At 42.6% G+C, this 18,276-nt stretch overlaps 1 protein-coding gene across 1 annotated transcript; it reads right to left on the bottom strand.

Moving 5' to 3' along the window:
• Positions 1-3,934: 3,934 nt before the first annotated feature.
• LOC125298842 (phospholipase B1, membrane-associated-like) lies at positions 3,935-18,008 on the bottom strand. Its single transcript, XM_048249711.1, has 37 exons — positions 17,981-18,008; positions 17,716-17,778; positions 17,057-17,110; positions 16,875-16,945; positions 16,066-16,141; positions 15,602-15,703; positions 15,347-15,421; positions 15,178-15,243; positions 14,667-14,744; positions 14,253-14,313; positions 14,102-14,160; positions 13,840-13,913; positions 13,533-13,576; positions 13,268-13,376; positions 12,989-13,040; positions 12,119-12,199; positions 11,927-11,992; positions 11,589-11,689; positions 11,230-11,311; positions 10,991-11,095; positions 10,725-10,820; positions 10,486-10,557; positions 9,784-9,861; positions 9,329-9,389; positions 8,756-8,814; positions 8,296-8,363; positions 8,000-8,043; positions 7,710-7,812; positions 7,550-7,601; positions 7,318-7,398; positions 7,015-7,080; positions 6,733-6,827; positions 6,432-6,513; positions 6,182-6,286; positions 5,916-6,011; positions 5,524-5,598; positions 3,935-5,085 (listed from the first exon to the last, which is right to left on the bottom strand). The coding sequence occupies exons 1-37, from the start codon at positions 18,005-18,007 to the stop codon at positions 4,798-4,800; spliced, it is 2,967 nt and encodes a 988-aa protein (XP_048105668.1). The 5' UTR covers position 18,008; the 3' UTR covers positions 3,935-4,797.
• Between the last annotated feature and the right edge of the window lie 268 nt (positions 18,009-18,276).

The following is an 18,276-nucleotide window of genomic DNA, read 5'->3' on the forward strand; positions in this document are numbered from 1 at the left end:
CAGTGAAATCATACTTGAAGAAGATTGTTTTTGGTATAAGTATAAGTATATATATACTCTTTTGATCCCGTGAGGGAAATTTGGTCTCTGCATTTATCCCAATCCGTGAATTAGTGAAACACACTCAGCACACAGTGAACACACAGTGAGGTGAAGCACACACTAATCCCGGGCGAGTGAGCTGCCTGCAACAACAGCGGCTTTCGCCGGGGAGCAGTGAGGGGTTAGGTGCCTTGCTCAAGGGCACTTCAGCCGTGCCTACTGGTCGGGGTTCGAAACGGCAACCCTCCAGTTACAAGTCCGAAGCACTAACCAGTACGCCACGGTTGCCCCCATGGTTCAGCTTTCGTGTAGTGGAACCATTTAATCTTCTGCCAATGAACTGATTGTCCCTCCTCATCTTTTGTTCTGTTTTTGAGTATGTGGTTGGAGAGGGACTTGAAGTCCAGAAAGTCCTTGTGTCCAAGTTCATGTACACTGTATGGGTCGTTCTTTCTTGCCATTCTCACAAGTGTGTAGTAGCCATCAGGGGAGTAGATAGAAACTTTTTTTCTTGCAGTTTCCACTGCAGCATGCACACTATCACACTCCATCTGGCTGTGACCAGACTCCATGTATTTATGGTCAATAGTGGAGAGGGGCAGTGAGCTGACAGCATGCAGGCACATCGTGCTAAAGGCAGCATTCCTGTTCTGGACAGGAATGCTGTATCACCACAAGTATCTGAATAAAGAACTGCATGTTTTACATGTGGACTAAGTTCTTTAAGGTACTTGTAAACACATGTGCTAATCTCTGAAGATCCACGGCCGCCTTCCCCCTCATTCCTCTGTAACACTCGACATCTTTACTGTCTAATTCGTACACAGTGAGGTTGTACGTACTTAGCTTGCGAGAGTAGAACAGGCTACTTACGTTGCTCCAGGGAGTGGTCTACACTTGTTCCAGGTCAAAAGTGACAGCCTTGTATGACTTGTGCTCTTTTTGCTTTCTTTTTATCATTTTCTTTTTGTTCTCTGGCCTGGGTCTTTGTTAACTGGTGGGCACCGTACTCATCCTTGTGATCTGTTCTTCTAAAGGTCGGCACCGCGCACAGTATTTACATGCATCTTTCTTCGGAGTGTGAAAGGCGAAGAGCGGATCACAAGGATGAGTACGGTGCCCACCAGTTAACAAAGACCCAGGCCAGAGAACAAAAAGAAAATGATAAAAAGAAAGCAAAAAGAGCACAAGTCATACAAGGCTGTCACTTTTGACCTGGAACAAGTGTAGACCACTCCAAACACTGTTCTATAAAGACTTTGTTTTTCTGGTATAATCTTCCACTCCTGTTCGCATTTCACTTTATACAGTGCATACATTTTTGGCAGATTCAGAGATCCTTCCAAGTAGAGCTTGTTTGTATCTTTCCTGGAGTAGTGGGATTCAAGTTTTGGGAAAGAATTGATATTCTCTCGTATTTTATCTTTGCTACTCTCAGGGACTTTGTTTTGAGGTGCATGCCACCCTTTCTTGCTTGGAGGGGTAATTCCCAATTCACTAGGGTATGGCCGCCTGCAGACCTTGCAAATTTCTCTGACACATCAAGGGTCTTCAAAAAAAAGTCCTTGCATACCCTAATCTGTCTTCCCTCTGAGGTTAAATTATACTCAAATGTATGATTTCTTCTTGAGATTGTTTCCCTGTTTTTCTTTCTTTTGACAACATGATTGACAATGAAGTCTTTCAGCCTCGCTGCATCTCCCATCTCCCAATAATGTTCAAATATTTTTTCCCTTACTTCCTCAGGGAAGTTTTCATTTCATTTGTAGCGACAGGTGGCACAGTTCTTCTCCTTCATCCTCCTTCTTGGGACCTGAATGCCATGTGAATTCATGTAGCTTTGGCCAGAATTTCTTAACTTGCGTTTGTTCTTTTTCCAGTTGTCAACATTTCTCCGTCTTTTTCTCCCTCTGCTCTTTGTGTGTTGGCATCCTCCTCCTGTCCATTGTCTGCCTCTCCTCCTGAACAACTTCAAGCAGACTAACTGCCTCACTCCCTAGAGCTTCTTCTGTCTCTGTGTGTCCCTAATCAATTGCATGACCTCTCGCCCTGGCTGTCTCTCTCCCTCCATCTTGTGCTGTTTCCATGTTTGTCTCTCTCTTGCCAATCTCCTCATTTCTCTCCCTCATCTCATGTAGTTGTGTCCGATTAAAGGTAAACTATGCAGTATTGCCAATTTCCTTACTGTTTTCTCGGTTGTTGCTTCTTTTTCGCTGGCTCTGTCATGACGAATGTCTGAGAAACTCCATCGCTACCTTTTTCTAGCCGGTGCCTGGCGTGTATGTGTATTTGAATGCAGTAAAGCAATTCGTTACACTCGTTATACTTCCTGACACTGAGGCCGTCGGCCCGCCGGCCCACAGTTGCAAGGGTGGTTTTTCCGCTCACAGGCGCTAGGGGGAAGCGAGACGGCCACCATTCAACCCGAAAAAAGTCATATAACCATTCCAATGACTCTGAAGCTGTTAAATGAAGGTAGCCTACATTAAGCTAAAAAACTTGCATATTAAGCTAAGAAACTTGCATAGTGTGCCTTTAAACATTAATATTTACCATTATCCTACATGAACTGAATGATTAAGGGTTAAATTAGGTTATGCTTAATGTTCAAAAGTGCAAGTCAGAACTCACTTTCTCCATCATGTGCTGTCTCCATGTGTCCCTCAAGCCGATGTCTTTCCCTCTCACATCACGCGGCTCTCTCCCTTTATGATTTACATACAGTATGTATTACTATCCTACATGAATTCCCTAAATCTAGTAGTTCAGGGTTAGAGTTAAGTTGATTGTGAACGTTCAAAAGAATATATGCCATAGAATATTAGGATTCTTTAAATCACAGTTAGCCAGATTAGACCACAAAGGTATTAGCATGCTAGGCTAACAAGGCTAGATATCAACCTCCTGATGGATATTGAAGTGAGGAGCAGCATACATAAAAACATCTGTTCACCTTCCACTTCTTCACAAGATTCATCCGTTTGCTTCATAATATTCATCAAAATTTGTTCTGCCTCAGACAGTTCCATGTGTGCAGCATGCGTGTCAGCCATTTTAGCCAGTGCTGTTTAGGGGCACCACCCACTTACACCCTTCTGGCTCTGAAAAATACTGTAGGCTCTTGTATTGCTCAGAGCCAGAAGTGGACTTGCACCCTTCTGGCTCCAAACAATGTGTAGGCCATACATGTATTTTTTAGAGCCAAAACGGCGTAAATGGACATACGCCCCTCTGCTCAAACTTTTGTGTTAGGTCTTTGTTGTTTTGTTGGTTTATTCAATACAGCTTATCAAGACTTTCAAGATCTATTTGATATATAGAACTCAAGAATTTGATATATAGAACTCATTTTCACCCAAAATGCCACTTACGCCCCTCCAAGCCCTCAATATATATATATATATATATATATATATTGCATGCTATATGAAATATTGTGAACCGAGAAGATTTCTGGCAGCAATATTTATGGTCTCCCAAAATGGTCTATGGCACTATCCTAAATATTTTCAATTCAATTCAATTCAATATTTTTAAACAGTTAACATTTAAATGATGTAAGAAATAACTGTTAATTAGTGCCAAAAAGAGATTTAGTTAACTATTAACAAATATTAATACAATATTAGTTAATAGATTTGTTACAATATTAACATACAGATTTTATGCAAACAACTAATATTGAATTAATTATGAAAAAACTATTAACTTGTGCCAAATAGATATTTTAGTAACAATTAACAAATATTAACAAAGGGTTAGGTAATTACTAGTTTGCTATTTATTATGGCACCTTATTATGGAGTGTTACCAGATATTTTTCTGATTATTTTCTGATTGGCTGGTATAAGGTGGCTATTAATTCTGAATAACGGGACACCTATGAAGTAGATCTTTTACAAAAAAGTTTAATCACCATTCCATACCAATGCTTATGAATGGTAATTTTAACAACCATATAGGACAAAGGTTGAGCCTCGAAGCAGCAATGGAATCAACTGTAAACAGTCCACGGCTATCACTATTAGGGCCAAAGAAAATTGTAGCCGAAAACAAACTGAACAAGTCGACTTCTTTTTAAACAGAGCCGCTTGTTTCCTTTGCATGCTATAAAGGCACGACTATTGGCCAGAGTCAACCGCGTGATAAGCGGGATAACGGCCTGTCCCTGTTATATTCCGCTGCGCGTCGGGGAGTTCTTTGCCTCCCCCTCGTCCATTAATTCCGTATAACAGGACATCTCGGCGGCCGATATCCCTTACTTAAAATACAGAAGTTTGGTGTGTGTGTGTGTGTTTGAGAGAGAGAGAGTGAGTGAGAGAGTTCAGACATTCATTGTGTATGTCCTGGTGTGTTGTGGATCGAGTATGATAGTTCCAGACCCAACAATAGCCAATGGTGATTCCACTGAGCTGAATGAAAAAAAACACAACTATTGGTATAGACCAGTGGTCAAATCCATAAATTAGTCTACTGATGATGCTATTTTTCCTTGTAACTACTCTGACAAAAATGACCACAATCATCAATATTGATTGAGCTTATTGCTGTTTCATGCAAAAATGTTGAATTTCTTTTTCTCCTGCCGATGGCACTAGCACTGCAGCCTACATTATGTCATGTTGCATACTAGGCTACTGTGTTTGTGGAAGGGTTCAATTTGTCACATAATTGACATGGGTTGGTCCTAAATTGCCCTTATTTGCAGCATCATCCCTAGCTCTGCACAGATGAGATCTGCTGGAAGTGGAACAGTTACAGGTTGTTGTTGGGGTGAACGTTACAGCCCTGTCTCTTTCCTTCTTTCTTCATGCTTTTCAGCATCCGTTTCTGTTTCCGTGAGAACACCATCCAGGTGACTGCCCAGCCAATCAGAAGGCCTGTGATGGCCAGCACCACCGGTACCCACACAGGCACAGAGGCTGGGCATGAGGACACTGGAGCAGGGGTGAACTGCACAGTTGTTGTTTCACTCGGGGCAGATGTTGTGGCTGGGGCAGGGCCGAGTTGACTGTTCTGGCGGGTAAAGATGAATGGCTGAGCCTGATAGAGAGAAAAGATAAGGATTTATGTGCTTCTTCAAAAACAAACCCTTAAGGCCAGTTCAGACAAGGGGCAAATCCATTCACTGGGTCTTTGCTTAGAAGTAGCATTGATCCATGAAAGTCTAAGATTCTGGACTACAGCCAAACGTCAAAGAGAGATTGAAACACAGAAATCGAATATAAAACTTATTTCTCACATATTTGTCTTTGAGCCTTTAAGAGACAAAAAAGTAGCCAGAAGTAGCCAAAGTTGTGAGTTCTATTTCTTGCTTGCTCGCTTGCCCTTCAACCAGGCACTTAATCCCGAGTTGCTCCCGGGACAATGTAACAATGACATACAGTATGTAACTTGCTTTGGGAAAAGCGTCTGCTAAATGAATGAATGAATGAATGAATGAATGAATGAATAAATAAAGAGACACTGGATCTCTCTTACCTCTGTGGGGCAGTGGACCTTGGTGCGGTCATACGTCAGGTTGGTGTAGAACTGCTTCCTGCCCACTGGCTCCAGCTGTGACACACATTTGCACACTTGTCATCTATACCGATTTGCAATGATCTACAGCACATACAGAGAACATATAGACCCTTCCAACTGCATAAACAAACAGGTTTGTTCCTGAGGCATTTCCGGTGCCACAGTTAACACCATTAAGCTAATGGTAACTTGGGGACAAACAAAAAATGAAAGTCTAATAAAATTTTCATTTCAAAGTATCTGTGTTGGTTTTGAATGTTTCAACCAGAAACACTCTAGGAACATATTGGAAGGGCCTATACTGTATGCAGTACAGTGGTTCATGTATCCTGCTGTCTTTGGCTGCTCACCATGTTGTTCCAAAGTGCGGTGGCCATTTCAGATTGAGCCTTTTCACTGAGGTGAACACAGTCCAGAGAGAAGTAACTCAGGTCAGTCTGCCCCTCCTGTATTAGGTAAGAGGTAAGAGGGTAAGTGTGTGTATGTGTGTCTTTATATGTGTTGTGTGTGTGTGTGTGTGTGTGTGTGTGTGTGTTATGCAAGAAAAGCCTCTCACTGAGAATGAGCTTGTTTGTGTGTTTTGTGTGAATTTGTATTAGCTAGGTGTACTACCCACCCCAATCAGAGGAACTGCAGAATGTTGTAAAAAGGGCTGTAGGACCACAGCAAAATCCTCCCGGTCATCATAGCGTCCCTCAGACAGCAACTGCTGCAACGCAGCCTGGAAAGAAGGAAATGGGGAGAAGAAAGAATAGTGAAGAGAATAAACTGGTCAAAAAGTTGGCCATGCCTCAATAGTCAGCTGAGAAGCAGCAGCCAAGCTAACCATATGGGTGATGGCTTGACCCCGACCCACACATCCCTACCTGGTACTCCTTATTGACCCTCTTCAGCTCCATCAGCTCCGGGGAGTTCTCAGTAGGATTCACCACACACGGACATAATTCACTGCACACACACACACACACACACACACACACACATTATAATGACAATAAAAGCATAAAATTAAAAGGTTGATTAAAGTGCAATAGCCTCTTTCCCAACTATCTCACAATGGTGTTTTCTTAGCTATTGTGCTACATAGCCGAATGGGTGATCCTTTCAGATAAAAGGGACTCCTATGCATCTAAACTTTTATATCTATGTGATGCATCACTACTTTACCTTGGTAGGAAGTTACAAGTCAGGCTCCCTTTGTTGATTTTCTTCAGTAAATCAACTTGTGGAACTTCAACAAGGTTTACCAACAATCGTGGCACCTAAAGGGAGATAATGACAAAACGTGTGTGTGTGTGTGTGTGTGTGTGTGTGTGCGAGAAAGAGAGAGAGAGAGAGAGATAAAAAAATAAAGATGAGAAGGCAATCAGGTCCTTAAATACATTAACAACCCCTGCCTAATCCCACTCATTCACATGTGATATTTTCTCTAAGTCATCATGCTCTTACCGTAGCATACAGCAGGTCCAGGCTATCCATAACATGTTTAGTGAAGTTCTTTGGTGACAGATTGTTCTGTGCAAATGGAGTAAAATCATGACTTGTGAAAAGTGCAATAAGGTCTTAATTATGTTTTGTGTGTGTGTGCGTGTGCGTGTGTGTGTGTGTGTGTATGTGAGAGTGTGTGTGTGAGAGGGAGAGAGAGAGAGAGCATAGGAAAGAGGGGAAAAGAGAGAGAGAGAGAGCATAGGAAAGAGGGGGAGAAAGAGAGAGAGAGAGAGAGAGAGAGAGAGGGAGAGAGAAAGGACTTACTTGGTCTGTGCAGTAGTGGCACAAATCACTGACTCCAACAAGCAGTGTCACCAGTTTCCAGTCTTCAGCAAAGTTTACATCCTATAGGGAAAGGATTGCATCAGATCTTCTACAGATCAGATCTACATCCATTTGATGTAGCTACTGGTATGTACTGTACCCTTCTCTTCTTGTACTGTTCTCTTATATTCTGTTTCATTTATTAGTAGGAAGAAAGGAAGGATGTGTGTACCTTGCTGCTGTTCATGGCCTGGAGAAGAGATCTGACCTGAGCTGGGATGTCACTGTTTGGTAAGAGGAGATGTGAGTAGTCAGGAAACAAACAGACAAACACACAGATCTCATTTCAACACACATACACACATGTACATACACACACACACACAACTCACAAGGCCTGAGCTCCTGAGACAGCCATGTTGAACCCTTTAGTAGCAAGCAACCCCTGGCCCCGGGAGAAGCCTTTGATGGTGGGGTTAAAGTTCTTCAGAATATCTATCAGAGGAAAAACAATGCAGGAATGAAAGAGGGGAGGTTGCAGGAATGCAGGAGTTGGAGGTTATAGTGTACTATACAATCTTTGGTTGTACGGTAGACTGAGATGAAGACTATTCCTACTGTATGGTACTGCTTGTAATATCATGAAGGATAATCTATTGTCATGAAGGTTTCATTTACTCACTTGGCAGAGTAGTGGTTGTCATTAAGGTGTTGTCACCCCCAATACTGAGAAAAAACAGACATTAGCTGAGGCTGTTCAAATAGACACTATATATGTACAAGTAAGTATAGACACTGTATATGTACATGTAAGCTTGACCCTAGTTAAGTATATCTGTGTGTGTGCGTGTGTGTGTGTGTGTGTGTGTGTGTGTGTGTGTGTGTGTGTGTGTGTGTGTGTGTGTGTGTGTGTGTGTGTGTGTGTGTGTGTGTGTGTGTGTGCGCGCGCGCATATTATATACATTTCTCCATGCTCACCTCCATGACACCCCCTTGTAGTCTGTTTTGAGGGTATTGTAGCTGTTGGCCTTGGCTGCACGTCCAGTCTATAATAACCATCAACACATTTATAAACACACAGCATGTGAGGCATGCACAGTGCCATGACACAGAACCACTCAAAGGATTATCAGAGAGGGTTAAACCTATGGGGTTAAAGCGGAGCTAGTAATCAAGGATCTTTGGGATTATCCTGAACAAAGAGGGCATCAGCATTTAGAAGTGATGGGAGATGAGATGAGAGAGACTGCTTTCAGAGGAGGATCATTCAGTGGGTGTCTGAGTCGCTGCTAATGGCTCATTAATGTTTGATACAGAATGGTCAGGTTTCAGGTCACGCATATTTGTGTGTAAGCTCTTTACAATGACACACAGGCACGCATGCACACACACACACACACACACACACACACACACACACACACACACACACACTCACCGTAATAGAGTCACCTAGTGCGCACACCACTTTGATGTCACCAGGCCTCAGTTTGTGAACTAAGGAAGAGAAATGAGCTGTTGTGCATCATTGGATTCTTCATCACCTTCCTCAATACTACCCCACTGTCCCTATGCCATGTTCACGCCCCAGTAGTGAAACATGCAAGTGTTAAACCTATATTAAAATGACTGTCTTTAAACCCATATTCTGACAGATCAAAACAACGTTTATGTATGAATATGCAAGAACACCGGTGTGCGACGTCAGATGTGTTTCCTGATATAAACAGAGTTCCCGGAACGTGAACCTGAAGAAGCAAACTGCGATACGCGTGGTTCACGCCAAATAAAGTCAGCAAAATCTACCCTCCAGTGTGCGATGTAGACTAGTTTTTGACTTTTCAATAGTTCTACTTCACACCATCAGCACCTCGGAGAAAGAAGGGCTGTGCACAGGGATTTTGAACCTTGATAATTATATAAGTGTCTGCTCTTCCTCCTCTTCTTCCTCCCCTCTACTGCCCCCTGTTCCCTTTCTCAGGTGTGCTCACGTGGTCTCTGCTTCTCCTACCTGATGTGGGCACAGTGGCAGATGGAGACACATCCTTGCAGGAGAAATCTCGTCCCCAATTCTGGACGAACACAAGCACAAGAAACACAAGAAAGCAACAACGATTGGCCAGGGCTTTCTTATTCAGCTGACAAGGGCAGTTGAGCTTAATGACCACTTTTAAAATGATGGACCATTTGACAACAGATATTTCTGCTATATGAACTCAAATATCATATATGCGTTCTCTTTCTAAACATTATATCAAGGAAAGTATATTCATCAGTGGTGAATTCCCTATTATAGAATTATAAGAATAATGTTTCTGCAACTTTAGATACTGAAAGCATGCCACCTAGTGTTGGGCCAGGGTATGATGAAGGTAAGAGGAATTGTTAACATGCAATACACTTACTGTATACCATGCATACTTATGGTCACAATTTATATAAATTCAAGCTGAGGAAAAGGCTTACTGTGATCTCAGGGGGAGGTAAAGTAGGGCCTTGATAGGTGTAGTTGCTGTTTTTGTAAGTCCTTACGAAAGGTGAGCTCTGTGAATGAAAACAGTGAGTAAATAAAACAGTCCAGGCTCCCTAAAAGTGCCTGGTAAGGACCATAACCTCATTTATAAACATTTATTTATCTGGACTATTTATCTATAGAAACATACATTATTGAGAGCCAATATCTTTTCTTTAGAATGTTAGATGTCAAATTAAAGGTGCTCTAAGCGATGGCATGCATTTTTTAGGCTAAAACATTTTACGTCACTTACTGCAAACATCACTTAACCAACCGCTAGCTGTCTGTGTCCTGAATACACTGTAAAGAAAATGTGATCTCTGTGGACAGCCCAGGCTCCAAAAACGGCAACAAAAACAACCTGGGCAAACCTAGCCCATAAAAACATAACAAACTGTTCCAGCAAATCACAGACGAGATGCGCGTTTAGAAGAGTTTCAATTGCACGGGAGCAGCATTGGAGGGAGGGGGAGGAAGTAGTGCGCTAGCTCTCTGTTTTGTTTGAAAGTCAACAGAAGTGACGTTACCCAGCATCGCTTAGAGCACCTTTAATGACAGAAGCATGATGGCCTGTGGGCTGCAGGTGCCATGAATCATAACTGTGCTCTGGCCCTGGGTTGAACTCAATCTGTTGTGTTCAGAGATGGGCTTACCTGGGAGGGGCACTTCATCTCGATGCCATTTGTAAAATCCTGAGTGTGAGTCTTATTACCCAGAGGCTCCAGCTAAAAGAACAGACAGACACACACACACACACAAAATGAAATGGTGCAAGGAGGATACACACTTCCCAAAGACATCCTCAAGCATGACAAACTGCATCACATTACTGTATGTTTCCAAAGACACACACACACACACACACACACACACACACACATGTTTATGTTACCATGTTGTTCCAGAGTGCTCGTGCCATCTGAGTGTGAGCCTTCTGGCTCAGGTGGAAACAGTCCGGCGTGAAGTAAGAGCGGTCGGCACGCCCATCCTGAGAGAGGGGGACACAGGGACATTGAGGGAGAGAAAGAAAGAAAGGACAGGGCTGTGTTCAATATTTATTGCCATGTAGAAATTTACCATATTAAGTGTGTGTGTGTGTGTGTGATAGAAAGAGAGTGAGTGAGTGAGAGAGAGAGAAAGAGAAAGTAAGTGTCTCACTGGAAGTAGGGGAAGTATGATCGTCCTCATGAAAGGCTGAATGACCACAGTGAAGTTGTCATGTGTGTCGTAACGCCCCGACTCGGTCAGTTCATGGAGGACTTGCTACAAAAGTCAGAAAGAGAGAGATAGATTTAGACAACACCTTGACACATAGTAGTATCACATCATTTCCACCTTTCTACATTTGAAAGGCACAGACATGTTATTGCACAGTCCGTAGCTTCTTCATCTCCTACCTGATAAGCCCTGTTGAGCTCCGCCAGTTGCCGTTCCGCCTCCGAGCCCTCCGCCGGTGAGATGACACAGGGGCAGAGAATACTGCACACAGAGTGGACACACGTCACGTCACACACATTAGCCATGAGCTCACAGACCACAGGGGGAGGGATAGACAGGCCAATCACACAGAGAGAAAGAGCATAGGAAGAGAGAGAGAGAGAGAGAGAGAGAGAGAGAGAGAGAAAGAGAGAGAAAGAGCATAGGAAGAGAGAGAGAGCATATGGAGAGAGAGAAAGAACATATGAAGAGAGAAAGAGAGAGAGAGAGAAAGAGCATAATGAAGAAAGAGAGAGAGAAAGATCTGTTGGGCACTTACTTGACCAGCCAGGTGGGGCAGTTGAGTGATTTGTCCTGGTGCATGCGCCTCAGGGGGACGATGTGTAGCGGCTCTACCAGATTCACTATAGCCCGCGGGACCTGCGTCAGCCACAATCAGCACAAACACAAAACAAGTCAGGTAGTGTGTCTGTGTGCAACTTGTGATGTGTCCCTTAGGATGTGTATCTAAACTGCATAAAAAAATCTATCCATCCATCCATCCATGGGTTGGGAGTGTGTGTGTGTGTGTGTGTGTGTGTGTGTGTGTGTGTGTGTGTGTGTGTGTGTGTGTGTGTGAGATGTCTGTTATGGCAAGTTGTTAGATCAGTATCTTACCTCTTGTTTGAGAAAGTCTAGTGTCTCTCTTACATGTCTGGCAAAGGTCTCTGGGGAGAACTGGAGCTGTGTGGAGAGGAACATGACTGGAGGCTATTACGCATGTCTTCACCTCAGAGACAACACAGTCAGCATTGGTACACTACAGCCTGATATAAGGCCTGTTTGTTTGGAGGCTAGCGGAACACTCACCGCATTCTTGCAGTAGTCACACATGTCGTTTCCTCCAATGAACACAGTGATGACCTTCCAGTCATTTTGGAAGTCCACACGCTGGATGGGGAATGGTCCATTTATATATCACAATGAATACCACACAAATGGAGATGTTTACATTCACTCATGTGTGTCTGTGTGATTCCATACTCTCTATGCATTATATATGATCTTAAACTCAATCAGTTGAGATTTAGATTTTTGCATAACTAGCTAGTAAGAAGATTACATGTAAATGCTCCTCAGAGACTCTCTAAGTTGTTCATTAAGATAGAACTGTCTAATCTAAATGCTAATCGAAAGCAAGGGGATGAAAGAAATGAGATTAAAGAAGTGCACTTTCTCTGGGAGTTTGCTATTTGTGTATGTGTGGTGTGGTATTTGTTTGTTGGTTTGTTTATTTGTTGGTTTATTAAAGGTGCTCTAAGCGATGATGGGTAACGTCACTTCTGTTGACGTTCAAACAAAAGAGAGAGCTATCTCGCCCATCCTTCCGCCTCCCTCCCGTGCAACTGAAACTCTCCTGAATGCGCATCTCGTCGGTGATTGGCTGGGACAGTTTAGTGGATGGTGATGTGATGTTTGCTGTATGTGACAAAAAATGTTTTAGCTTAGAAACCGCGTAACCTCGCTTAGAGCACCTTTAAGGACTGCCTGTGAAACCGCTTGTGCGTGTGTGCGTGCGTGCGTGCGTGCGTGCGTCGCGTGCGCGGCGCGCGTATGGCGCGTGGCGGCGCGTCGCGCGGCATGCGGCGCGTGCGTGCGTGCGTGCGTGTGTGTGTGTGTGCGTACTGTGTGCGTGTGTGTGTGTGCGCACGCTCTTATTGGCTGTTGGTTTTTACTTACAGAGTCTGTCTTCATTCTTTCCACCAGTGCCTGAGCCTGCCCTAATATGTCCCTGTTTAAAAAGAAAACAGTCGTTACGGATGGATAGATAGCGATAGATAGATAGATAGATAGATAGATACTTTATTGATCCCCAAGGGGAAATTCAAGATGTAGAGACAGAATGAGAGCAAGAAGTCCAAGATACAGAGAATGTCATACAGACAGACAGACAGACAGACAGATAAGGAACCTAAGATATATTATTGTACAGTATATGGTCATGGTGAGGTCACTCACGCAGCTTTGGCCCCTGCGACAGCCTGGTTGAGGAACGCTTGTGGAGTATCCTCCCTCCCTGAGTCCTCTGAGAAGCCCGTCACATTGGCATTGAACTCTTTGAGGATGTCTGTGCAAAGTGAATTTATTCAAATTAGTACTTATTTATCCAATGTTTTTTCCAACCCGACTTTTAAACATTTTTCTTTCATCACCAAACCCTTTCCCAACAGACAGTGTCTCTAACACTGACATAAAGTATTGTGAGATTGGTGTAGCTACTCACTGGGAAGTGTGCTGACATGTGACAGGTTTTTGTCTCCACCCACACTGAAGAGAAAAATGGACAGTAGTGGGCGTTAAACCAGTAACCATAGTGATAGTCAGAACGTTTGAATTGTCTAAAACTATCAACGACAGAGCAGCATTATTTCCGACTTCCTTTATCCACAATCAGTTCAGTACCAACTGGATGTGTGACTTCAGAGAACAAAGATATATTTGTATGTTTGTAACACTTGTTATAAGTGGTCTTATGACTATTGATGTAGAAGACATGATGGTTCCACTGTAAGGCAAGCTGAGGGACTCACCACCAGGACAAGCCACGGTACTGAACCAGAACCTGAAGCAGGTTATTAGGGGAGGCACCCAGACCATTACCCGCCTAACAGAGAAGGGTCAGGGGGTTAAAGTTGAAGTGCGCCTGTATATCAATACCTGAGACTATGGAGTGCAAAATGTGACTTTCAGAAAGGCTCTTTGTCTTGTTATTAAAATCTAACAGCACAATCATAATATATCACAGTGAATGATGAAAGAAAACACAGAATGCATCAGTGGAACTTAACACACCGTCAGGGAGTCCCCTATGGCTGCCACCACTTTTATGTCGGCTGGCCGAACTTCATGCACTGGAACGAAACAGAATATGGTACATCATACAGGGTGTGAAGGTGTGTGTGTGTGTGCATGTGTATGTGTGTGTGTGTATGATCCTTCTCACCTGAGGTTGGTGGAACGGGAGAAGGACTACGGTCCATACAGGGCAGTTCAGTACCCATTACCTGTAAAAAGCACGTACACAAACCAGACAACAGTATTATTTAGTGCTACTGGAATGCAGAGTAAAATATTGACTGGACAGGCCCTTTGATTTCAGACTACCTAAATTAGTATAGGATACCACAGCGTTATGACTGACCATATGTAACTATTAGCATAGGATACCACAGCATTATGACTGACCATGTGTAACTATTAGTAAAGGATATCACAGCATTATGACTGACCATGTGTAACTATTAGTAAAGGATAGCACAGCATTATGACTGACCATGTGTAACTTAACACATCTCAACAGCATATACTGTATTTTGACATGATCCAATATGAGATATAAATGCCATGAGCCACTCACTGGGTCGATCACAGGAGCCGTAGTTGTGACATAGGTCTCTGATGGAGAGTTTCTCTCAGTCCTCAGGTATGGACGCTCCTAAAGGATGCAGCGACAGAATTAAAAGACAAGGTCGTTTATCCCTAATCATGGTAAAAAAAACTGCTCCAGTGATTTTTCATGTATTTCTCTGTTTCTCAAGGTCACAAGGTACTGTCACTGTGAAAAAAATGAAAACAATCGGTTGTACCACCAAAAGCTAAAGCTGCCCAGGCAGTTACAGTGCTACAATCTGGGGGATGAACATGGGGGCTCATGAAAGAAAAAAAAAAAAAAAGGAAAAAAAGAAAAAATAAATACATAAATACATAAATAAATAAATAAATAAATAGATAGCTGGAATTCTCCTTTAATTTAAGGTGTTGATTAGTGTTGTTTTCATGTGAGTGGGAAATTCACTGAGCTTCTATTTCTGTGAGCGCAGACACAACACCCAACTGACCTCACTTGGGCATGGGATTCTGAAACTGACCTCACTTGGGCATGGGATTCTGAAGTTCTTGCCATCCACATTCTGTTGCTCGTCATTAGGCTGAAGCTGAAAGATTCAACATGACAACATGACAGGTCAGCGAGGTTGATGTTATTGTTGAGAGTTTATAGCCGTGCTTTCACAAGTCCTACGGAATGGCGTGACTCACAAGGTTTGCCCACAACTGTACAGCCAGCTTGTTCATGTTGAGTGACTCATCCACAGTGTAGCGCCCAGATGCACTCTGTTGGAAATATTATATTTGGATAAATACAGAAAGAAAGACATGGCTGAAAGAAAGTCACACGCAAACAATGATAGAGGTGACTGACATGAAAGAGAAGAGAGAAAGGGGAGAATTAATGTTGCTGTTATTTTCCGTGTTATCTTATTAGCTGAAGTCCAGCAGTATTTCACAACTCACTCCAGGCAGGTCAGCAGACATGGGGGCGTTCTGCAGCACCACAGTGAAATCATCCTTGTCGCTGTAGAACGTCTTGTCCACCAGGTGGCGTTGTAGAGTTTCCTGTCAAGAAAGGAGATGACGCAATGTTGGTCTACTCTCTCAGTCTCACCTGCTAGCTCAAGCACTGGGCACATGAAACCACCAAACAAATGAAACAGAGAACATGCTGACACATTTACACTTGACATGGCTCTCCTGTAAGGTGCAGCTGAAGGTTAGAGGAATAAGTAGGCTAAACCAAAACGAGGCTACAGGGTACACTTACAATATCATTAATGCATTTTCGCCACCTACTGGCAAATGCATAGAACACAACAATCCTATAGTTTGTGTACCCTGTACCCTCATTTTTGTTTACAATGGCCGCCGCCTGAATAAGGCGAATTTGGCAGAGGTGTGAGAGGCTGTGTGTGGGGTCACACCTGCAGGAGCTGGGGGAGTACGGCCCTCATCAGTCTCAGCTCTCCTGCAGTCCGTGCCTCATCGCAGGGGCAAACTCTGCCAATGAACACAAGGGAATGTCAGCTTTAGTCGTGAGAGCTACCAATGTCTACAGGGTCAGGGAGTGTTGCTAAACTGGTGGTGCTGTCGAAATGAACATGGTAAAACAATGATTTTGACACCATTTTTTGACACTCACATACCATTTTAATTCTATGAAAATGACTGAAAAACACAACCTTTCCTTTGTTTAATCCTTAAAATCTCCAAGCCCATTATATGTGGAGAGCTCAAAAATAGGCACAACATGTAATGAAATATAGTATGTAACAATGAAATATAGTATGTAAAGAAAAAAAACATGATTGAAGTTTATCCTACACTTAATGTCGATCTTTTAGCACTTTTTCCAAATCTAGGGCCTTGAAAAAAATCATGCCAAACAAACTTTAATGGTTCAGTCTTACTGAGAACATGTTTGTCTTCCACTCTACAAACTTTGGGCTTCTTATGAAAAATACTTTTCATTATATTAATGCCCAAATATTGCTTCCCAGATAATTCTTTAAAACTGATTTTCAGGGCTGAAAATAATACGAAGGCATAGGATTTGAACAGAAATATTTTACGGGCCCTGTTTTTGGGATCCATTCTTGATATAGACATGGTTTGAACAAAATCTGAGACGATGCAGCAACAACCTTGACATGGATTTGACATGGAATGACCCAAGTTGGGAATAGATCATCTGAACAGAATATTTTCACTTGATGTATTGAATCTGGCTCACCTGCTTTGTGGGAAATATGCAGGTTTGGCTGAGCTATCCCACACTATCACATTAACAATAGCCTTCTTCAGCTAGAGGATACATAAAACATATTTTTTACAGACATTTAACGCCATGGAACATACAATTATTTATATAATGAGATTCCCTGATGTTCAAAGTCTACATCACAAAACACTAACCTGTGAGCTTAAGAATTCAAGTGTTTTCTCAACCTGCTGAACTGTTTCATCGATCTGAAACAAATAAAACAAATGTTATTACACCAAGACGTTCCCTTTCAGTCGAGTTCGCTCAACGCTAGCCAAATCATTCTCAGATGATGTCATCAATCTGAACCAATCTCTGATCACCTGTCTCAGAGATTTTTTCGTGGGCTACTGTCTATGACATCAGATGACATCATCCAAGAATGACCTCCCATTGGTTAACGTCTCGTGTCTTCAGAGAACTGAGGTAACATTCATAACCATGTGTTACTTCCCTTCTGATTCTCAGCGGTGATAATCAGTGTGTGTTGACCATTATCTGTGGTTGTCTCCACATTCCCCTACTCTAGATACACATGTGCTGGCGATCTGAGCTAAACATGTATGGCTGGGTGGATCCGCATGTGCTGGTGATCTGACCTAAAGATGTATGGATGGATATTTGCTGGTGATCTGACCTAAAGATGTATGGATGGATATGCGCTGGTGATGTGACCTAAAGATGTATGGCTGGGTGGATCCGCATGTGCTGTTGATCTGACCTAAAGATGTATGGCTGGGTGGATCCGCATGTGCTGTTGATCTGACCTAAAGATATGGCTGGGTGGATCTGCATGTGCTGATGATCTGACCTGTTCAGGGCACACACAAACGCTGTCCATCTGCACAAACAGCAGCACCAGCTTCCAGTCATCCTGAGGGAACACAACACACACACACGTCCACACACACATCTATTACTGAAACATCAGTGATTTCCTCTATGTATATTCTACATATTATATTACATTACAGTATATAATATTATACTACAGTACTGTATATAAAGATATAATATCAACAGCCTCAAGAATTTTTAAGATGAAGTCGTGTTAATTTCTTTACAGAATTGCGTACCTGTTGGTGGTAAAGAAATTCAACCATCTTTTCTGGGTTTTCATAAAGAGACCTGCTGAAAAGATGTAAACTATGAAATACAGATCAGATTCAGAATTAAAGAGATATGTAGAATGGATATAAACTATCCAAATTGAACATACAAACACACACACACACACACACACACACACACACACACACACACACACACACACACACACATATAGTAATGCTTTTTATGAAGAATTCACAGATCTTAACATTGATAGAAGTATGTTGCAGGTTGTAGACAGGTCTGATCAAACAAATTGTGC

The sequence above is a fragment of the Alosa alosa genome, chromosome 8, assembly GCF_017589495.1.
Source record: "Alosa alosa isolate M-15738 ecotype Scorff River chromosome 8, AALO_Geno_1.1, whole genome shotgun sequence".
Taxonomy (NCBI): Eukaryota; Metazoa; Chordata; class Actinopteri; order Clupeiformes; family Clupeidae; genus Alosa; species Alosa alosa.

Bases quoted from the DNA above. Each gene is read 5' to 3' on its own strand.
- LOC125298842 (XM_048249711.1), bottom strand. From the start codon at position 18,007: ATGGTTGAATTTCTTTACCACCAACAG. The intron at 11,690-11,926 runs GTAAGATACTGA...TGGCTGACGCAG, and splicing joins TAGACTTTCTCAAACAAGAG to GTCCCGCGGGCTATAGTGAA. The intron at 7,602-7,709 runs GTGAGTTGTGTG...CTTACCAAACAG, and splicing joins GTCTCAGGAGCTCAGGCCTT to TGACATCCCAGCTCAGGTCA.